At 43.6% G+C, this 22,168-nt stretch overlaps 1 protein-coding gene across 3 annotated transcripts in view; it reads right to left on the bottom strand.

Annotated features, from left to right (window-relative positions):
• Positions 1-312: 312 nt before the first annotated feature.
• Positions 313-22,168, bottom strand: part of THSD4 (thrombospondin type 1 domain containing 4) — a 687,670-nt gene continuing 665,814 nt past the window's right edge. For all 3 annotated transcript variants that reach the window (XM_045395681.2, XM_073996160.1, XM_015453017.3), the window contains 3 exons: positions 16,949-17,128; positions 12,653-12,797; positions 313-6,356 (listed from right to left, as the gene is read on the bottom strand). In XM_045395681.2, coding sequence (XP_045251616.2) covers positions 6,214-6,356; positions 12,653-12,797; positions 16,949-17,128 — 468 coding nt within the window. In that variant the 3' untranslated portion in view covers positions 313-6,213. The remainder of the gene's footprint in view (positions 6,357-12,652; positions 12,798-16,948; positions 17,129-22,168) is intronic.

The following is a 22,168-nucleotide window of genomic DNA, read 5'->3' as shown; positions in this document are numbered from 1 at the left end:
CCTGCAGGAGACTTAAAGAAACTCATGTGAGATTGCACCCTGGGCGCGGTGCACACCCTGAGGACTTCCCGTTAAGCTTCTCAGGTGAGTCTAACACAGCCTAACGCAGGACCCATGTGAGCAGGTGGGCTCGTGTTCTTTCTAAGGCGTGTCTCGTTCTCTAACTGGCCCAGCTCCACCTTAAGCACCCAAAGCCAACGTCTACAAGCCACTGACCTCTCAAGGGGCCGAGTTTTCTTTTTAGAGGGGGCTATTTGCAGGAGAACAGAACGTGAATAAGACCAGAGAAAGCAAAAACTTGTCAAAAAGGCAGATATTTCAACCGGTTTATTGTATCTTTACAATAATAAAAATAAATTAGTCACACACAAAAATAGTCATTTTTGCTGAAGAGAAAACAGACCACATTTGCTCACATAATTTGCCTTCTGCCCTTTACCTGCTTACGTAATAATTTAACACTCCAGAGGGGACATGGAGGCGATGGAATATTTAGTGGGTTCCTTGCTCCTGGCTGTGCAGTTCACAGGCCAACCATAGGCCTTGGCCCCAGAATCCCCAGCAGGGACAGTGGAGGTGTCAGGGCAGTAAATGCCACCACTTCCCTCTCAACCTCTCCCTGTCCCCGCCAGCCACCTGCCTCATCCACAGCTCTAACCAAGCCTGCCGAGCAATTGACGTTGCCAGTCTAACAACGGGGGCAAAGCAAAGAGAAAGGGATAGCAGACACCCTCCCATTTCCTTCTCCAAATGTCTGTGGATGAGGGGAAGGCAGATTAGATGAGGAAATATAATATTTAAGATGAAAAAGTAGCAATCAGGTTCAGGTACAATGCTACCTGAATGAGTCGAAAAGCAGAGTAATTTATATTTGGCCTTCAACCTCAGGGAGCTGGACTGATGAGCATACTAAACAATTGTAACTATGGACTGAGAAAAAGACATCATCGTACAGCGACGTTCCAGGAGGCTGGGTTAGTATGATCAAATGCTTTCACACAAATGTGGATTGCATATGTAAATAAATACCTACCAGGTGCCTTTAAAATTAACACATTCTAAATAATAGAACTATTTTGGTGTAGTGACTCATTCTGCAGATAGAGTTCAGAATACATATTTCCTATAAACATCTTGTATTTACAGAGAACAAAATAATAAGTTATAACAAAGTATATCCTTCTGTCAACTGAGTCGTGGGGAAGGAGTCAAGGCAGGGGGTGTTAGCTCGTGTAGCAGGTGGCTTCCCTCTCGCAAGAGAAAGGACTGAGAAAGTTGACTGGAAGTTTTCACCCTCTTGTGGTCACTTATCCTCAGCACGATGGACACCCCCCATCATTATCTGCTGAAATGAACAGGAATGGGGGGTAGTTCAGGGTGGAGGGAGTTACTTAGCCCGTGCGAAGGTGCAGGAACCCAAGGCGAGCTGAGAAAGAGTGATGGTATCTACAGGGTCCTAGATAAGCCTTGGCTCTGCTTCCACCACGGTGAGTGACCCTGGGCAGGCAGCCCCCAATCCTGTTGCTCAGCTACTCCTCGATGCAGACGGCGGCTCTGACCAACTTGCCAGTGTTTCTCTGAGACATGAGGCCACATTCAGCTCAGGATTTCAGTCCCACAGTGGGCTCCCCATGGCTGACAGGGTGGCAAAAGTCAGAAATGGAAAGTGCGTAGCTGTGTACTTGTCTTCCCCCATCAAACAAATCACCTAAAGCTCTTCTACTTATAGACTCCCGTAAGCCCTGCGTGGGGATGGCCCTGGGCATTGTTGCCCAGCCAGATGCTTGAATCCCCTCTCCAGCATCCCTGGCAAACGGCCTCTGCTGCCACCTTCAATGATGGGTGGGTCACCACCTACCAGAGTCCCTCCAACTTGTGAGAAGCTGGGTCTCTGCAGGAGCTAAACTCTGCCTCCCTGTAGCTTCTTGGTCCTGGTCCTAGGAGAGCTCTCCTTGTGCCCTAGTCCCTTCTCCAGCCTGAAGGTTCTCATGAAGTCCTTCCTGCTGTTTCTGAGATTCTGCACCCTTCATCGGGATGGGGCATTGATAAACTGATGTTATAGATGATCGGTTTTCTTCTTAAAATATGGTTCCGGCAAATGCAAACAAAATGTGATGTGACCCTGACCAGTTTTCTCCTCACGCAGCCTGCATGTCTGTGGGCTTTGTTTTTGCATGGTTCCATCCCACTTTCTTGACTCACACTGAGCTTAGTCAACAGAAATTCTTGCCTCTCTCCCACCTTGTATTTACAGTTTTTCGTTTTAGTCAAAATATAGGATTTTATGTGGATTCCTGGTGAATTTTTAACATCCAAGTTTTATTCTAGTCTCCCTGATCTTTTTGGATCCAGCACGTGTCACCCAAGCCATTAGCTCTTCAACTTCATGTCATCCATACATTTTGTGAGGAAGGCATCAATATTTTCCCATCTAAACCATATTAAAATGTTTTATAATATGGCAAGGATCAAATACTAGTCTCCACCCACAAGGCTGATATAGATTATCCAGCCTGTTTTAAGGGAAGTCATGTTTCTTTTTACCACTTATATTTATGTCTTCCTCCTCATTAGAAAATTGATATTCCAACCTAAGGTGGCTATCGGAATGAAGAAACCCCCACAACATTGGTTTAGAAAGGTCCTGGTAATATCTGGACTTCTCTGTCTGCCACAAAACTTGATGAAAATACATCAAGCTTGTGTCTTCTCTTTTCTGTCCCTTTGCAAGGCCATTCTTTTTAAAGCAAAAAGAGTGTGAATGCGAAATACTTTGAGAATAAGTAGATGACGCATACTCAAGAAAATAAAGGAAAAACCCTCCAAGAACTCTGGGCCAGAGAGGTAAAGGGACAGGTGGGCACAGTGCTGAGACCCCTTGTCATGTTCTAGCTCCCGGGAGGCAGGGACAGGCTGCCTTGCTCTCCCTGGGGTCCCCAACAGCTCGCAGGCCACGGGCACAGAGCATGCCCCACAGAACTGAACTGACTCCCTCTAGGGGCTGGCTTTACATGGCTTTTTTTTTTTTGGTGTTTTTTGTTTGTTTGTTGTTTCATTGTAGTATTTCTTAGGCTATCCCTTTTCTACGGAGAGAACCGCAAGTCATTGTGAGGGTGGAAAGAATCTATTGTACTAAATGTCCTTTGCCTAGGCTGCAAGAGGCACAATTTCCTTTTTCAACGGGTGAAAGTAAAATAGCAAACTATTTTTGTTTGGACTTTGTTGACTTTTGTGAGGAAACTGTATAACAGCTTTAATTTATCTAATTTTAAAATTCAGAGCAGGAAAGGAGGCAATCTAGTACACAGGTCAAAAAAAAAAAAAAAAGACAGTATCGAAATGTAAATTTCAATTCCGCATTACGGCCAGTTAAAGGAACACAGGAAGATCAAGAAGGAGACGACAGTGACAGAAGAAAGGAGAAGGGGAAATAATGAGCACCAAGAAAGCAGAAAGAGATATATTTGGAGGGAGATGGCCACCGAAATCTGGGCTTTTCTTAGATCCTCTCCAAGGAAAGTCATCACTGGAAATACTCAAGGCCCTGATTATATGCACTGTGCTAGGGAGAAAGACATTCAGATGCTGAAATAAAAAACTAGGGAATTAGTAAAAATGGGATCTCTAAGACAAATAAATTGATCAAACTATCATAATAATAAACTTCCAATAATCTATAACCTCTCCAGAGATGAACTCCAAGAATAGCTCAATGGTTTGTTGAAAAGAAAAAAAAAAAAAAAAAAAGAGAGACCCCTGGTTTATGCACTTTCTCCCCCAGGGAGACATGGGGTTGATATATTGACTTCTCTTCAATCGCACAGTTGGCAGGCTGGCCATTCTCATGGAGGGTCATTCTCCTTTTAAAGAATGGTTAGGTAACCTTCAGCAGCCATAGGGCACTTTTGACAAAGAGAAAGCCATCACTGACCCAGCCCAGCCACAAGAATTCCTGAGTTGGAAGAACCAGGGTGTTCGCCTTCCACTCAACAGAGAATTCCCTTGAAGGACAGAGAACTCCCTCACGTGTCGTGGCCCTTGCCTCTGCTGGGTGGCTTTGATGGCTAAAAGGTGTTCCTTTAACTTGGGCTAAAACAGCCTTTCTCTCTTCCACTCATTGATCTGACCCTGCCCTCCAGCAGGAAAAGAAAACTTCTTCAAATGATTGGCTTGTTAGGCAAGATCTGAGAGCAGCTGCATACAGGAACGACTCCCCTGGTGACAAGAAGCAAAACAAGTGGTGAGTGGAAAACAGCAGGCCCTGAACAGCACCGGTCAATATGCTTGGCCTCTCTGGGCTCTTTTCACTTCGTCAGTGTGGGAGCCTGGGCCTCTGCTAGGCTGCTTATCCGTAGGAGTTCCAAGAGAATCAGGAGAGATGGCGATGCTTTTGGGAAATGATGCCTGGGGCTCCCCAGAAGGGAAGCTGGGAAGCTACCCACAGAAAGGCCAAACAGAATTTCTGAAAGCCCCGGGTTAGTGGAAGCCTAATGAGCGTGTCAGGCCAGGTCGCCATACTGCTTCCAAAAGCTGCAAACCATCATCACAGCAGCAGATTTGCAGCTAAAAGAGCAAATGGGGGCAACAGTTTGCTAAGAATCCAGACTTGCTTTAAAAGGGAAATATGCCCAGGACCGTAAGACAAATTTTCTGTAAGTTTACAATCTGTTTAGCTTTGCCATTTTTCTTAATGGGTAAAACCTACATATATTCCTCTTAACTGGTTTTCAAAAGATCCACCTTTCAACATACACTGCATCCTCCTTCCAGGCCTGCGGCCTCTGGGACTGGATAGTTGGGGGAAGTGAATTGGAAGAGATGGGGAGGGGCCCACAGCTCCTTGTCCCAGGCCAGCCGCATTAATGCAGATCTTGGTGCTCAAGTCTGGGGGTTGGGGGTATGGACTGTGAGTCATGGGGGAGGGGAGGAATTTGTGGCCACAGAGAGAAATTCATAAACAAGACCAGAAGGAGACTTTTTCTAACATGGCAGTGTTTTGGCTGGGACAGGTTGGCCGGACTCTCCGGGGGCATGGTGAAGAGCGTGGGGGAGGCAGCCGAGGCAGGGCAGAGCCCAGGCCGCAGAGCTGTGTGCTTCAGAAGTTGGCTCTGCGGTAGGGAAGGCTCCACGGCCAGAAGGACCCTGGCCTTCGATTCCTTGGGAGGAACAGCACTTGGCATGGAGTCAGAATTTCAGGCAATCACCTGCTTCCCCCAATGGCTTTCTTGTTTCACGGACAGTTTAACAAAGCCTGCAGAGTCCTGTAACTAGGATCTGTAACTTTGAGGGGAAGGGCAAGTAGGAACAGACATCCAAAACAACTGAGTGCTGGGATAAAGGCTTGACCAGAAAGATTTCAGGGGCCTGGGCTTTGTTTGCATTCTGGGAAACTTCTCAGCCTCTTGGTCAGAAATGAAGCCGCACCCTTCACATCTAAGGACAGGCCCCAGGCTGGTTCTTGGTAGATGACTGGGGCAGGAACTCAGCTCTTCCACTGGATGGGTGAATATACCTGGCAGGTCAGTTACCTAAGTTGAGCCTCAGTTTCCCTGTTAGTAAAATGGGGATAATGAGTCACCCCCTGCCTCTCATTCTGGGATGTTGTGAGCTGCTAAGGAGCTAGTATCTGTGAATACACCTGTTAAATAAAGCACAATATTCATGTGAGATATTTGTGTCATACGGCAGGAAAACAGTCTAATGTCTTTGAGAATGAAAACAGGCACAGCTGGGCTGAGGTCACAGAGGGATGCACGCGTGTCAGCAAGGCTTAGTGGGGCGCTGGGTTGGGGGCACTGCCTCCTTGGACTCTCCAGGGCGCTAAGTTTAGAAAGGCCAGTAGCACCAGGGACGGGGCAGCGCTCAGTCAGTGGCCCATCTGCTGACTTGAAGGTGCCAGATGGGAGCAGGGCTGAGAGCTCCATGTACTTCCCACTGCTTGGCTTTCAAAGGGCACCATTAACAGGTGCCAGGTCCAAGAAGGGGAATATCAGTACATGGTGATGCTTAGAGGACCAACTGTGGCTTTCAAACATTCTGTGTACAAAGCCCCTGGGTAGCACGGGGTGCATTCACCGGAGGCAGGGGCGGTGACTAAGTTGGTTGGCAGTGCCTGGGCCAGGCGGCCCGTGGTGGAGCAGCAGCCAGCCAGGCGCACTGCTGAAGCCCCCGGGAGGGCGGTGATGCTGCCCTGCTGATGGGGGTGCAGGGGTGTTATCTACTGCCCAGGAAGCCCGTCTGCCTGTTGGCCACACGGGTGCAGGAGGCACAGCAGGCGGTCTTGTAGTAGTTGTAAACACAGAGTCTTGCCTGGACCACCACGTTGCAGTTGTAGTACTTGTCCTTGCAGTTTTCGTCTGTAGCAGAAGAGAACAAATAGAAGACTCCCTGAGCACAAGAGGCAGCCTGGACCAGTGGGAAGAGAAAGGGCGGTGGCTGTGGCTTTAACCCCTCGCTGCTGTTTATTACCTATGTGGGGTGTGAACGTGTGCCATGGGCTCACAGGTTTTTCTCTTTCTTTTAAACATTATAAAGGAAATAGGTATAGAGAATAAGTTACTCCTCTGTGTCCTCACTTCTCTCTGATCACTTCCTCCTTCATCCTCATCACTCCAGAGGTAATCAGAAGTCCCACATTTGGCGTTTCTTATCCCCAAACATTTCTTTACACTTAAACTCTATATGATGGAGTCCCTCACCACTCTGTGACATTTAAACATAAAAAAGATACATATTATATAAACTCCTTGGCAACTTGCTCAACGTTGAATTGGTGCGATTCATTCATATTTAATGAATGCTATAAATATTTTCATTATTGAATTTTCTTGTATATATAATCCACAATTTAATCATTTTCTATGGATGGACATTTAAGTTGGACATTAATCCAACTTCTTTTTCCTAGTGCAAACAATACTTTTGAGTAGTTTTGTTACATTCTCTGCCTGGGCCTTGCTGGGTCACAAGGTATATCCAACTTTGCTAGATACGGTCAGTTTGCTCTCCAAAGTCGGTGTAACTGTTTATTCTCTCTTTGCCATATGTTTTAGTTTTTGCTGAGCTAGTGAATGTGAAATGATTCCCATGTGAGGCTGAACATATCATGTATATTTGCCATTCAAGCTTCCTTTTCTGTGAATTGCTTTTCTGATCTTTTGCTCATTTTCTGATTTAGTTAACTTTAAAAAATGATTCACGAAAATTCTTTATATCTAATGGATCTGATCCTTTGTGAGTCAGGTTATATGTGCTGCAAATATCTTCTTCAGCCTGTGACTTTTCTGATCACTTTGCTTCCGGTGTTGTTTGATAAACAGAGATTTTTAATTTTAATGTAACTGATATTATGTTTTCCTTTGTGGTTTGGAATTGTTGGTTTCATTTAAAAAACCCTTTTGTATTCTGAAATAAAATATAAATTTCCCCATTCTCTTCTAAAAGTTTTAAATGTTCTTTTCACATTCATTTGACTAATCCGCCAGGAATTAGGGTTTGTGGTGTGTATGGTATGTGTAGGATGAGAGGAAGGAGTTCAGTTTTGTTGTTTTTTTCTTTGTATATGGATAAACAATTGTCTCATGACCATTTATTGAATTTTTCATCTTTTCCCCACAGATTCATAATGTGACCTCCATCATATATCACGCATCCTTTTTTTTTTTTTTTTTTTTTTTTTGAGACGGAGTCTCGCTCTGTCACCCAGGCTGGAGTGCAGTGGCCGGATCTCAGCTCACTGCAAGCTCCGCCTCCCGGGTTCACGCCATTCTCCGGCCTCAGCCTCCCGAGTAGCTGGGACTACAGGCGCCCGCCACCTCGCCCGGCTAGTTTTTTGTATTTCTTAATAGAGACGGGGTTTCACCGTGTTAGCCAGGATGGTTTCGATCTCCTGACCTCGTGATCCGCCCGTCTCGGCCTCCCAAAGTGCTGGGATTACAGGCTTGAGCCACCGCGCCCGGCCCACGCATCCTTTATATGTTCATTTCTGGGCTCTCTATTCTGCTCTCCTGGCTTTTTTTATCCATCCTGGTGCCAATATGCCTTGATATGTGGTAGGAAAAGTCCCTCAACATGGTTCATCAAAACAGCCTTGGCTCTTCTTGGTTCCTTGCTCTTGCTCTTCCATATAAAAATTTATTGTATTATTTTATTTTATTTTATTTTATTTTGAGACGGAGTCTCATTCTATCACCCAGGCTGGAGTGCAGTGGCTCTATCTCGGCTCACTGCAACCTCTGCCTCCGGGTCCAAGCCTTTCTTCTGGCTCAGCCTCCCTAGTAGCTGGAATTACAGGTACACGCTGCCACACTTGGCTAATTTTTTTTTTTTTTTTTTGTATTTTTAGTAGAGACAGGGTTTCACCATGTTGGCCAGGCTGGTCTCCAGCTCAAGTCATCCACCCGCCTCGGCCTCCCAAAGTGCTGGGATTACAGGCGTGAGCCACCGTATAAACCTTAGACACAGGTTGTCAGATTTTTCTGTGAAAAACCTTGCTTGGATTTTGATTACTGTTGCTTGAATTTATAGATTACTTTGGGAAAGAACTGACAATATACTTCTCAGCTGCTTGCTTTTTAAAATATTACTAATAAATATATTTAGATAATTTTTTTGTATCATAATATCTACCATCTTCTTTTTTGGGGTGTATTTTGTCCTATGTGCTGGAACATATTTAAATAAGTCATTTCCTTCTATTTATAGAAATGTAATTGCTTCCAATTTTTTTTTTCTTTGAGAAGGAGTTTTGCTCTTGTTGCCCAGGCTGGAGCACAGTGGTGCCATCTTGGCTCGTTGCTCATGAGGCAACCTCTGCCTGCCGGGTTCAAGTGATTTTCCTGCCTCAGCCTCCTGAGTAGCTGGGACTACAGGCATGTGCCACCACACCCAGCTAATTTCATGTATTTTTAGTAGAGATGGGGTTTCACTGTGTTAGTCAGGCTGGTCTCAAGCTCCTGACCTCGTGATCTGCCCGCCTTGGCCTCCCAAAGTGCTAGGATTACAGGCGTGAACCACCATGCCCGGCGTGCTTCCAATTTTTGTAAGTTACAAGAAATTGTATAGTTCATTCATTAATTCTACACAATTCATTAAACCGATTTTTTTTTTTTTCAGAGATGGGATCTTTCTGTGTTGTTCAGGTTGGGGTGCTGTGACTGTTCCTAGGGGCAACCACAGTTCGGGTTCCTGGGCTCAAGTGATCCTCCTGACTCTGCATCTTGAGTAGGTGGCACACTCGGTAAGCCCTATTCTTTGTGTGTGTGTGTATCTGTAAATTTTTGACAGCATATTTTTAGTATATATTCCTAGAAGTGAAATTATTAAGTCAAAGGTAATGAGCGCTTTGTATCTTCATAGATACTGACAAAATTCTCTCCAAAAAGATTACACCAAGTTACAAGTTGGCACTTGACTTGTTCCCCACAAGTTTACCAACACTGAACAATGTCTAATATTTTAAAAGTTTGCCAATTTTATGAAAAAACATGGACTGCCATTATTTTTAAAATTTGCATTTCTGATTACTAGTAGCTTGAGAATTTCTTCAGCCTCTTGTGGTAGATTTTTTTTTTTTTTTTTGAGACAGGGTCTCACTCTGTCACCCAGGCTGGAGTGCAGTGGGTGTCATGGCTCACTGTAGCCTCGACTTACTGGGCTCAGGTGATTCTCCCACCTCAGCCTCCCAAGTAGCTGGGACTACAGACATGCACCACCACACCTGGCTAATTTTTATAATTTTTGTAGAGAAGGATTTCACCACGTTGCTCAGGCTGGTCTCAAACTCCTGGCCCAAGTGATCCACCGGTTTCAGCTTCCCAAAGTGCTGGGACTACAGGTATAAGCCACTGCACCTGACCTTGTGGTGGGTTTGTTCATTTCCTTTATCCTTTACAAAACTGGACCATTTTTCTTTTTTAAAAATTGAGTGAGTTCTGTCTATATTAGGGATTTAATTTTCTGTCTACTTGAGTGACATTTATTTGATTTTAAGATGCTATCAATTGTAGGATGATTTATTAACGTCACTCTGGGGTAAGATGAAAGATTATATGCAGATTTCAAAAAGCTGACAACAGCACACACGTACCCGTGTACTCAGGTACTATTTTCTTCTTCAGCATTGTCATCAAAATGTGCACCTGAGCCTTTACCTTCAGAGCCTACACAGATTCTTGCTCTCAGCAGCCCTCCGGGATATGCCGGAGTGTGCGTCATCACTCTGGCTTGTGGCCTGGACATCTTCAGTAACTTTGGCGTTGACAGGTATAATTTTGAGGCACATCAAAGAATACCAAGGCTTTGTGTACATCTTCTGTTTTGTCAGTCTCATAGTTTCCCTTTTTTCTCTAGTTGGATTTTATATAATTAGAAGCTAGACAATTCCCCCCGCGTGAAAAGACACCATAGACAAACATAGAAGACAAAAACAGTGGCAACACATTTTGTAGCACATTATATTAGTTAGAAGCCTTTGACAAAGTGAGGCAGCTGAGTGACAGCCCTTCAGAGTATATGATTTGCTTATGCCAATCATTCCTGGCTTTGAGAATTACACAATCAATTCCAAGGACCTGGTGATTTTGACGGTCTTTAGTTATATTATCTGGCCTGAGACAAACAGGAAACTTTATGTGTATAACATTTTTTTCTTTCTTTCTTTCTTTTTTTTTTTTTTTTGAGACATGGTCTCACTCTGTCTCCTAGGCTGGAGTGCAGTGGTGTGATTGCACCTCACTGCAGCCTTGACCTCCTGGGCTCAAGTGATCCTCCTACCTCAGCTTCCCAATTAGCTGGGACCACGGGCGTGCACTACCATGCCCAGCTAACTTTTAAGCATTTTTTCTTGAGATGCAGTCCCACTATGTTTCCCAGGCTGGTCTTGAACTCCTGGGCTTAAGCAATCCTCCCATCTTGGCCTCCCAAAATGCTGGGATTGTGAGCCATTGCATCCAGTCCAAGATACTTTCTTCTAGCATTTTTACAGACTGTTTTCTCTGTTACAGTCTTTAATCCATTAGACATTTATATATCTTATATTTTTAAAGGGATCTTCAGTGTGGTCTCAATACAATGGAAGTCTCCTCTCCCCACTTACTTATCATTCTCCCTTTATCAAACTTAACTTCCCTTTATAAAGGAGTCTGTTTCAGAATTCTGCATTATAACATTGGTATATGGTATGCCTATATCATATATTAGGTTTGTACAGCTTTGAAAATAATGGCAAAAACCACAATTACTTTTGCACCAACCTAATAGTTTTCGTTTCTGTAGCTTTATAATATGTTCCAATATATGGCACATACAGCTCCCCTTGGGAACCTTCTTTTATTATCTTTATAGTATTGAGTGTTCCCATTCAGGAACATGTTAATGTTTCTATCTATTCACATTTCCCTTTATATTCGATAGCAAGGCTTTCTTAATTATTTATTTTTTCTATATAGATCTTATAAACTTGTTAATTTTCTTCTTATGGAATTTATGGCTTTTTGGTAGCTACTGGGAATGGTCATCCCTATAACTTTAGTCATGTGTCATTGATGGGACATAGGAAGCTTTTGATTATAAAGCATCTATGCCGTCATTGACACATCCTCCCTGGGATAGGAAGGATGTTAGGTCAGTATACTAAAACCTTCAATTTGGTCCACAGCAGGAGGAATCTACCCCATGAAAGCTTATTGATATATTAATACATTTCCTTTGATGTTATTGTGAAGACAGAAAAGTAAATACGTTCTTAGGAGACTGTGAAGAAGCCTACTGAAGGGGCTCGGTGCACCTCCATCCTGGAACCAGCGCTGACTACACCTGGGGGTGCATTCTGAGTAGATTTCAGATGGGGCTTTAGGGCATCCAATATGCCTCTGGAGATGCATCTTCACCCACCTCACACTTCCTATCTGCCCAATCTATGTGCGAGGTGCCTTCTTTGGTTTTCTGGGTGTACTTGCGCTCCCCTGCTGGGATGGGCACCTTCCTCGTGAACCGCAGCCCGTGAGAGGGCCTCACCTCCCTAACACTCTCCAATGCTTTCCTCCAGGGAACTGGCCCCTATTTCAAGGGTGCAGGTTGGGGTCTTCTGAATTGCAAGACTGCTGTCCTTTGCAGGACTCTGACCATTGTGCGGCCTAGATCTTCCTGCTGTCACTCCCCTTCCTTGAGTCTGGTCACTGCATCTCTCTGGACTCAGCTTGCACTATGCCCCTCTGAGAGATGGTCAGACCCTCCATCACTGTCTCTACCAATTCTTGGTCTCCTCCCCTTCCTCCTTTTTCTGCCAACTCCCTGCTAAGTTCCCAGAATCTCCCCACATGGTCCAGCCTACACTGGTTTGCACCTACAATTAAAAGTTGACATTTTACTACTTTGACCTTAAGGATGATAGAGCCAAATCTTTGAAGGCATTACCATTTTAATCAATCCACACTGAAGCGTATCTCTTGGTGGGTGGCTTAGACAGCCATCCACGCTATGAATGATCATCTTAAACTATGAAACTTATACCAAAAGCACCTTGACCCTCTGAACGCCATGATTGTGTGCAAAGTCACAGAAAGCCTAGGAGAGGCTTGTTATTGTCACACCAGAGAATTTGACAAGCTTAAAAAACACAAACCTTTCCCCCACAATTGAAATCTCTACTTACCAACTTCAGGGACACAGTCCTGAGGGTTACAAGATTCTCTCTCCTCTGGTTTCAACTGAGGGTCACAGAGGTTACTTAGAGTCATGTCATCTGACAGACACCGCACTTCCCGGACCCGAAAGCCACCCTGGCAGCTCTTGGAACACTGCATGGGAACAAAGGGAAAAGGTCAGATTTTTGGGCAGACTAATAGCTCAGTACACTGGAGAAAGACAACACTGGAAAATCTCAAACATTTCCAAAAGGAGATAGAATATGAAAACAAACTCCCATGTACTTATCAATCAGCTTCAACAATCAACAACTCATGCCAGGTGTGTCCCATCCATATCCCCAGCCCTCCTGCTCCTCCCACTATTTTGAAGCAAATCTAGACACCTGATCACTCTTCCATATAATTCAGGCTGCAGCTCTAAAAGACAAGAACTCTTAACAATTACCACAATATCATTATTCTACCTAGAAATTACAATACTTTCTTATTCTCTTCAATATAGACTCACTGTTCCTACTTTCACTTATTTTGTGAATCCTATAGATTTTTTTTTATTTTTATTTTTTGAGATGGAGTCTTGCTCTGTCGCCCAGGCTGGAGTGCAGTGGCACGATCTCAGCTCACTGCAACCTCCGCCTCCCAGGTTCAAGCGATTCTCCTGCCTCAGCACCCCCAGTAGCTGGGATTACAGGCATGTGCCACCACGCCTGGCTAATTTTTGTATTTTTAGTAGAGATGGGGTTTCGCCATGTTGCCCAGGCTGGTCTCAAGCTCTGGACTTCAGGTGATTCACCTGCCTTAGCCTCCCAAAGTGCTGGGATTACAGGCGTGAGCCAATGCGACCAGCCAAGATTTTTTAATACAGATTTTTTTTCCTTTAAAAATCAAGATCTGCATCAGGTCTGCAAGTTGCAGTTGGTCAATATGTCTTGGACTCTTTCAATCCATAGGTTTCTCTTCCAGTGTCTTTTTCCTCCTTGCACTTAAAAAGCTTTTGGTTGCAGTGGGGTGGGGTGGAACTGAGTCATTTGTTCTGAGGTTTCCCATAGTCTGGATTTTGCTGACTGTGCTCCCATGATGTAGTTCGTGTTCCTCTATGCTCTATATTTCCTGAACACTGGAAGCTGGACCTAAAAGAGGCCTTAATAGGTGCAGGGTATTTGTGTGTGTGTGTGTGTGTGTGTGTGTGTGTGTGTGTGTGTGTGTGTGTGTGTGACTACTTCCCCAGGGGCTGCCTCTCTTTTGGAGATGTTAGTGGCCACTGATGTGCAATGCTCAGATCCATTAGTTTACTGGGGGTCTGGAATTCTAATTCTAATTCTATCATTTTGCCTTTTATTAGCTGGAAATCTTTCATAAAGAATCCTTCCCTCAGCACCTTTACTCTTTGGTTACCCAGTGGTATGTTGTTGAAGAAATAGAGTATAAACACTTGAATCTTTCCCTTCATTTACCGGTTTTCATAATAGTAAGTTGGTTCCCTAACATCCTATAATGATGACCTATTAGTTTTTGAAAGTATTATAAACTTATTATAAATGGATGGATTTAAACACATATAATGTGTTTCATCCAATCTGTGGTATTCTTCTTCTTACCGATGCTCACTGGCTCACAGGAGCCTCTACAAGTTGGCTCTGGGATGCTTTGGACATGAGCTCCGGTGTGTTTACGAACTTCCTTGCTGTCTGCTAGGAAAGGATATCCCAACCTAACTTACATATATGCTGCCTCAGGTCTGGAAGCAGCCACCCCTCTGAATCTCTAGGTTGGTCACTGATTCTAGACTCTTTCAGTGGGTGAAATTAGAAGAGTTTTAGAAAGATAACTTAATTTCTAAGTTTATACTGACACTTCCAATTCAAATTAAGGACAACAGGCTTTTTATTGAGGCCTTAAGTCGTACAATATCTATCTTGTATCTATATCTACTTTCTCCTAAGTTGAACATCCTACTTCTCAAGGATATTGGGGCTAAAGAAATTATACTATCATCTAATTACTCATTTACCTTCTCACACATTATATGCCCAATCATCATATCCAGTACAATACTATCACCAAGAATAGGATAATTGCAAACAGTGTGAACATTTTTCTGCAGTAATTTTTTTAGGGATAGAATGTCAAACTACTATGTATTAAAGTTACTTGCTATAGTGCTGATGCCACCAACTGGAAACATATTTAGATTAATTTGTTTCATTGTATTTTCAGTTCTGGGGGATTGCTTTTTAAAAATTTAATTTTCCTTTATAATTATCTAAAATATTTACTTAATTCCAAACTCAAATTTGTAAAACAAGTTACATTCAAAGAAGTCTAGCTTTCATCAGTCTTTGCTATTATAGTAACCATTGACTTCATATTTTCTAAATTTGCATCTAAAAATTTCCCTTTTTGTGGCATACAGACCTATCAGTTTTGACAAATTCATACAGTTGTGTATCTCGATTGCAAACAAGACATGAAATCGTTTCATTGCAGACAAAAAATTCCCGTGCTGCCCAGATTGCACAGATGTGGTCAGTCCATCCTCCAGCAGGCACTGATTTGGCCTCTGTCTCTGTAGCTTCTCCTTTTACAGAATATTACATAGATGGACTCACACAACATGTAGTTTTTGGAACCTGGCTTTTTTTTACTTAGCAAAATGCACTGGAAGTTCATCTATATTTTTGTTGCTGAGTTTTTGGTTCCACTGTGTGGATGCACCATGGTTTGTCCGTTCACCTGTTGACGGACATTTGGGTTGTTTCCAGCAGGTGTTTTTGGAATTTGTCTCCTTCGACTTGGCTCTTTGTAGACTCTCCAAATTAGATGACAAAAGAAAACTGCGATCTATTATTGTATCCTCAAGCCTTGGTCAACATCAAAATAACTAAATTCCACTTCCCAGAAGTTGACAGAACACCTTTTCAACCCAGCTTCTTCGTTCCCATCTGCCTCTGAGGTGTGGTTTGCTACACAGCCAAATGGCTGTTATCACTGGAGCAGACAGACACTTTTGAAAATGGAATTCTCAACTTTTATTCATATATTTTCTAAGCAAAATTCTCTTTTATCACCCTTGGATCATTGTGAGAAAGGCTCTGGCCCCCCTACTCTGGGCTCACTACAGCCTCTGCTTGAAGATCTTCAGTGATGAGAAGCAGAGTGACCTTCGCCCACTTCCCACCCTGACCCACAGAACTGTGCCAGTGGTCGCCTGGGATGGGGCCGTCAGGAGGTTTTTCTGGTCACCTGCAATGATGGTGAGGAGGTTTTCTGTTTTAGGAAGTTTCTTGAAAATGTACTCTTCAACTTGAAAAACATGAATCTTATCACTATATCCATCCTTTCCCCTTTCATTTCTTAATGACTTATTTCTGTATTTATCAATCTCTCTCTTTCTTCACTTACACACTATTTCCCTCCTTACAAAAAGGATTTCAAATGACTTGAGAAAGACTTAGAGGGTCACAAGATTTTTAAAAAGTGAGAAAACTAGGACTAAAGGAAGATAAAAGTAGGAAAAAGAAAGCGAAGCCACGGGAATATTAGCACACAAAATCCACTTTGCAGGATCTGGTATACTCTCTCTTTGAGGTGAGGCATAATTTTGGCTTTGAGCTTCCTTGTAGCCAGTTCAAACAGAAAACAGAATCAGTCCCACAATCCATAATCCAAAATGTCTATAGGATTTTTAAAAACTGTACACACACACACACACACACACACACACACACACGTAGTAATTAAAAAAAAAATTTTTTTTAGAGACGGGTTCTTGCTAGTTGCCCTGGCTGGTTTCAAACTCCTAGCCTCAAATGATCTTCCCGCCTTGGCCTCCCAAAGGTGGTTCATTACAGGCGTGAACCACCACGCCTGGCATCAGATGTAGTACTTTTAACAACACCCTTGAATCCTCAATCCTCTACGGCAGCATTGCTCAAAATGCAGTCTAAAGACAACTCCATCCAACACACCTTAGGAACTTGCTAAAAATGCCAATCCTCGGCCAGGGTTGGCCCAGAGTTGGTCTTGTCAAACAAGATCCCCAGATCTCACACCGAAGTGTAAGAGTCACTGTTTCTACAATTTAGAAACCAAGATCATCTAGGTCTCAGGCCTCACCCACCAAGGGGAGTACCTCCACCAAGGGTGGCTCACGGGGTACCCCAGCAGCCACCACCTAAGCTAGATTGCTGTAGGGAATCTCTTTCAGGGCTGAACCCAGTGCCTGGCCCAGAGGGGTCTATAGGAATTCAGATGGGGGACAGTGTGCCAATGCAACCCCCATCAAGGGCACCATGACTTACCATGCTCCATTCGGTGCTAAACCATTTGGCTCCGCAAGGCTTGAGGTGGCAGGATTGCTGGCTGGGGGGTTTTTCCAGGAAAGAACATTCAGAGGGGTCCAACACTTCAAAGGTGTCTGCATTCTTTCTAACACAAATCACCTCCCTCTGTTGTGTCCCACTCCCACACTCGATGGAACACTGCAGAAGGAAGCAGAGAAAGATGAGCGTCACATGATGGAAAGGGGGCGGCAGCTACTGTCCATCAAGGGATGCTTATGATGGGCACCGTCAATTCTACCACCAACTCTGGGAGGAAGAACCCATGAGATCTTGGAAATGTTTCTGGAGGAGAAGTGGCATATGGATTGCAATTTCCTAACAGTTCTGTCTCCAAATGCAGACTAGGTGCCCTGATTGTCATACCTGGAGGATGCTGGTCACTAAGATCTTATTGTCTTCTGTGCTGAGAGGGAAATAGTTTACCATAAACTCTCCTGCAGGAACACACCAGCCAGGTCATTTGGTTGTTTCTGTCCCGTAGACTCTGACACTTCTCACAGGAGGTAAGACAATGAACTGACATTCTTATCTGTTATTTTCTTAGGAGGTGGATACTGTGACTGAATGAACTCCTAGACTCTGCACACCTGTGAACACCCAAAGCTGAGAAGACCTAAGGCTTGGGAAAATGTACCCTATGGTCAACCCTCCCGTTCCAACAGGGCAGCCAGCGGGAACTGTAACAGAGCCCAATCTTCTTGTTTCCTAATGTGGTGCTGAAATCTGCAACACGGAGTAGTGACCCCACAAAGAAGCCAGGCAATTCCATATGTTGGTGCATTTCATTCGTTTATGGAAATAAAATGCATATAACTGTTTGCTCATAAATTATCCCATTTAGTATCTATTACTTTGCAAAAGGTTTTTTTTTTTTTTTTGCTCATGTTTGGTTTACTCAATACTTTTGTTTTTTGAGACAAGGTCTCACTCTGTCACCCAGGCTGGAGTGCAGTGGTGTGATCATGGCTCACTGCAGCCTCAACCTCCTGAGCTCAAGTGGTCCTCTCACCTCAACCTCCAGAGTCGCTGGGACCACAGGTGTGCACCATCTTGCCTAGTTCTTTTTTTTTTTTTTTTTTTTGAGACAGGATCTCACTCTGTCACCAAGGCTGGAGTGCAGTGGAGTGATCTTGGCTCACTGCAACCTCCACTTCCCAGACTCAAGTGATCGTCCCACCTCAGCCTCCAGAGTAGCTGGGAATACAGGCACATGTCACCATGCCTGGCTAATTTTTATATTTTTTGTAGAGATGGGGTTTTTCCATGTTGCCCAGGCTGGTCTTGAACTCCTGAACCCAAACGATCTGCCTGCCTTGGCCTCTCAAAGTGCTGGAATTACAGGCATGAGCCACCACACCAGGCCTCGCCTGACTAACTAAAAAAAATTTTTTTGGCCGGGCGCGGTGGCTCAAGCCTGTAATCCCAGCACTTTGGGAGGCCGAGACGGGCGGATCACGAGGTCAGGAGATCGAGACCATCCTGGCTAACACGGTGAAACCCCGTCTCTACTAAAAAATACAAAAAACTAGCCGGGCGAGGTGGTGGGCGCCTGTAGTCCCAGCTACTTGGGAGGCTGAGGCAGGAGAATGGCGTGAACCCGGGAGGCGGAGCTTGCAGTGAGCTGAGATCCGGCCACTGCACTCCAGCCTAGGTGACAGAGCAAGACTCCGTCTCAAAAAAAAAAAAAAAAAAAAAAAAAAAAAATTTTTTTTTAGAGACAGGGGCTGGGCACGGCAGCTCACTCCTATAATCCTAGCACTTTGGGAGGCCAGGGTGGTTGAATCACCTGGGGTCAGGAGGCAGAGGCAAGATAATTGCTGGAACCTGGGAGGCAGAGGTTGCAGTGAGCCAAGGTTGTGCCACTGCACTCTAGCATGGGTGACAGAGCAAGATTCCGTCTCAAAAAAAAAAAAATTGTTTTTAGAGATGGGGTCTCATTATGTTGCCCAGGCTGGTTCTTGAACTTCTGGCCTCAACCACTCCTCCTGCCTTGGCCTCCCATCATTCTGGGATTACAGGCGTGAGCCACTGTACCCAGCCTCTTAATACTTTTTGATTTAAAGTTGTAAAGCTGTGGTCTGTGTGCTTTTATCGACTTTAAAGAATCTACTACCTTTATAAGAAGCCTGCAACAATGTCTGCAGTTCAAACTCTAAATATTAGCTTTGCTGTCCATAGGCAGCCACACAATCAAATAAAAACAGGGAGAAAGAAAAACCCCTATCTATGGAAAAAAAATCACAAAACCCCCAAATCAAACAAATGATGAATTAGTCACACAGGGTATGAATTAGCAGAGGCCATCAGTTTCTGCTTTGTCTATGCCTTCTTTTTTGCCATCTTCGTAGCATTCAAAAAACTGTAAGTTTTTATTTAAAAAAAATATATATATTTTTTGGGATGGAATCTTGCTCTGTTGCCCAGGCTAGAGTGCCGTGGTGTGATCTTGGCTCACTGCAACCTCTGCCTCCCAGGTTCAAGCCTCAGCCTCCTAAGTAGTTGGGGCTACAGGTGCGAGCCCCCATGCCTGGCTAATTTTTGTATTTTTAGTAGAGACAGGGTTTCGTCATATTGGCCAGGGTGGTCTTGAACTCCTGACCTCCGGTGATCTGCCTGCCTTGGCCTCCCAAAGGGCTGGGATTATAGGCATGAGCCGCCGTAACCAGCCAAAAAAACCCCAAAAACTGTAAGATTTCCTACTCTTCCTACTTTCCTATTTTCCTCCATGTTAGTTTATGATTTGGAGTGTATTTGTGTCTTGGCCTTTTCTTTTTCTATACATGTCCTTTTCCCTTTCTATTCATGTCTTGTCCTTTTCTCAAGTGCTGCAGGCATTGGAAGAACTGAAGAGCCACAAACTGCAGCAGGCAAAGGTCTGGCCTCTCCCGCAGGAGGAATGAGGATGGGGCAGGGATGGGCGGCAGGGGTGGAACACTAGGCCGAAGTCAGGAGACATGGAAACTAGAGTCTAGACAGCGTCGCTAAATAGTTCTGTGTCTCTGGCCAAGACATTGCCCTTTCCCAGGTTGCTGTGGTCTTATCTGAAAAGCGAAAGTGAGGGGTTTGGAAACATGATCTGAAAGAACCCTCAATGCTATGAGATCCTACATCTGTACTAAGTGTGTGGCAGAACAGAAGACTGCACACTTTGATCAAAACCTGTCATTATCTTCTGCTATTTTTGGCAAGTCCTTGAAGAGATTGTGTACTTAAGGGAGAATGAGCACATCTCAGTCTTCTCTTACTGTAAATGCTCAGAAATGGCAGAATATGTGTGTCTGGAAAGTGAGTGAATGTATTTATGTGTATCTGTATCTGTGTATGTGTGTGTACTCGCGCATGAGACAGCATTTGAAGACAAGAAAGGGCAATCAGCCTTGGTGGACCAGAAATTATGGGGAATCTTTGAATACTGAAAGATAGATGAGATCAAATTGAAGAAGGAAACTATAGTCCAAATGTACACAAAGGAGGAGTTCTAGCAAAGATTATGTGCTTCATTCTGTATTGGTGGTAGATGGAGATCAGGATGGAGGTCTCAGGACAATGAGTGATTAGCTGAGTTACTGGCCAAGAGCAGCCAGGGTGGCCTGACTGTGCCAAGGAAGAGGAAGCAGTGAGTCATCTGCCAGAAGCATTCGTGTCAAAGTGCAAAATGAAGTCATTTTCAGGTATTCAAGGGCTCAAAAACCTTACCACTTACAAATCCTATCTGAAAGACTTTCTGGGTTATAGTCTTTAGCAAAATAAAAAGAACCAGGAAGAAGACATAGGATATAAAAGGAGGTGCTGGCAAAGACACCAATAAAAGCTGTTATTACTAATGGATGCCAGGTGTCTTTTAGGGATGATAACAATGTGTTGGAATTGGTTGTACAACTTTGTGAATTTACTAAAAACCAATGAATTGTATATTTTTAAAGGTTATGGTATGTGAATTATATTTCAATAAAAAAGAATCTTTGAGGGGAAAGGAGAAAGCTATTTTAAAATTTAAATCTATATTTTCTATAAAATTAACATTAATCTGGAGCTAGATACAGATAATATCAACATCTTTTTGGAGATATTGTAGATCGAGAGAGAGAGTGGAGGTAAATAAAAGGGGAAAGCTTCTATTTTCTTTTAGGAGAGATGTGGTTTCTGATAACTTGACACTAATGGATACATAAAAGTTAAAATTCTGTGCTAAAAATTTGAATGTTATCACAGAAGATATACCACTAGAAGATTTATGACTTCCAAAATGTTGGAGGGGAAAAATGGAATTAAGAAAACCTGACTAGTAACAAACATGTTGAAAGGAAAGAGGAAAGAAGCAAGAAAGCATGACAACAGAAAACACAAAATAAGATGGTAGCGAAAAGTCCAAACATGTAAGTGATTACAATAAATATAAATGGTTAAAATTTAACTCTTAAAACACAGAGGTCTATAGGTTGGGTAAAAATAAAGACAAAAATAGTCCTCCATATGAAAGACATACCTTAAAAATACATAAAAAGTTTGAAAATTAAGAAATTGATGAAGATGTATCAGGTGAAAATAAAAAATGAGAAACAAGATGGAGTAATTCAAATAGTACACAAAATATAATCCACAGAGAAAAGCATACATGACACAAAGTAATATCTAATAGGGATAAATGCTTTCAGTGAGAAGTGATGGCAATTATGCATGTTTCTGTACCTAAAGAATTCCTGCAGTTGCACTTTGGTGGATCATTGATTCGTGAAAAGATGAGAATAAAAATATCTACTGCAATAAATGCAATCAATAAATGCAATCCAGACCCAGAGGCAGACAAAATGGCTGCTCCTGAAGACTAGAAACTGTGACAGATCTCAGAACTAAGACAGTCTAAAGTTGCAGTAAACTCAGAATTGATAGAGAAGAAAGGAAATAATTCTGGGCATAAATAATAGACTTGGTAGACTCTTATGAGTAAGAGTTGGGCTACTGTGCCACCAGAGTAGAAAAAGACTCCCAGCCGGGCGCAGTGGCTCAAGCCTGTAATCCCAGCACTTTGGGAGGCCGAGGCGGGTGGATCACGAGGTCAGGAGATCGAGACCATCCTGGCTAACTCGGTGAAACCCCGTCTCTACTAAAAATACAAAAAATTAGCCGGGCGAGGTGGCGGGCGCCTGTGGTCCCAGCTACTCGGGAGGCTGAGGCAGG

The sequence above is a fragment of the Macaca fascicularis genome, chromosome 7, assembly GCF_037993035.2.
Source record: "Macaca fascicularis isolate 582-1 chromosome 7, T2T-MFA8v1.1".
NCBI classification, from domain to species: Eukaryota; Metazoa; Chordata; class Mammalia; order Primates; family Cercopithecidae; genus Macaca; species Macaca fascicularis.
The sequence above is the reverse complement of the archived record's forward strand: the minus strand, read 5'-3'. Positions and strand labels throughout refer to the sequence as shown.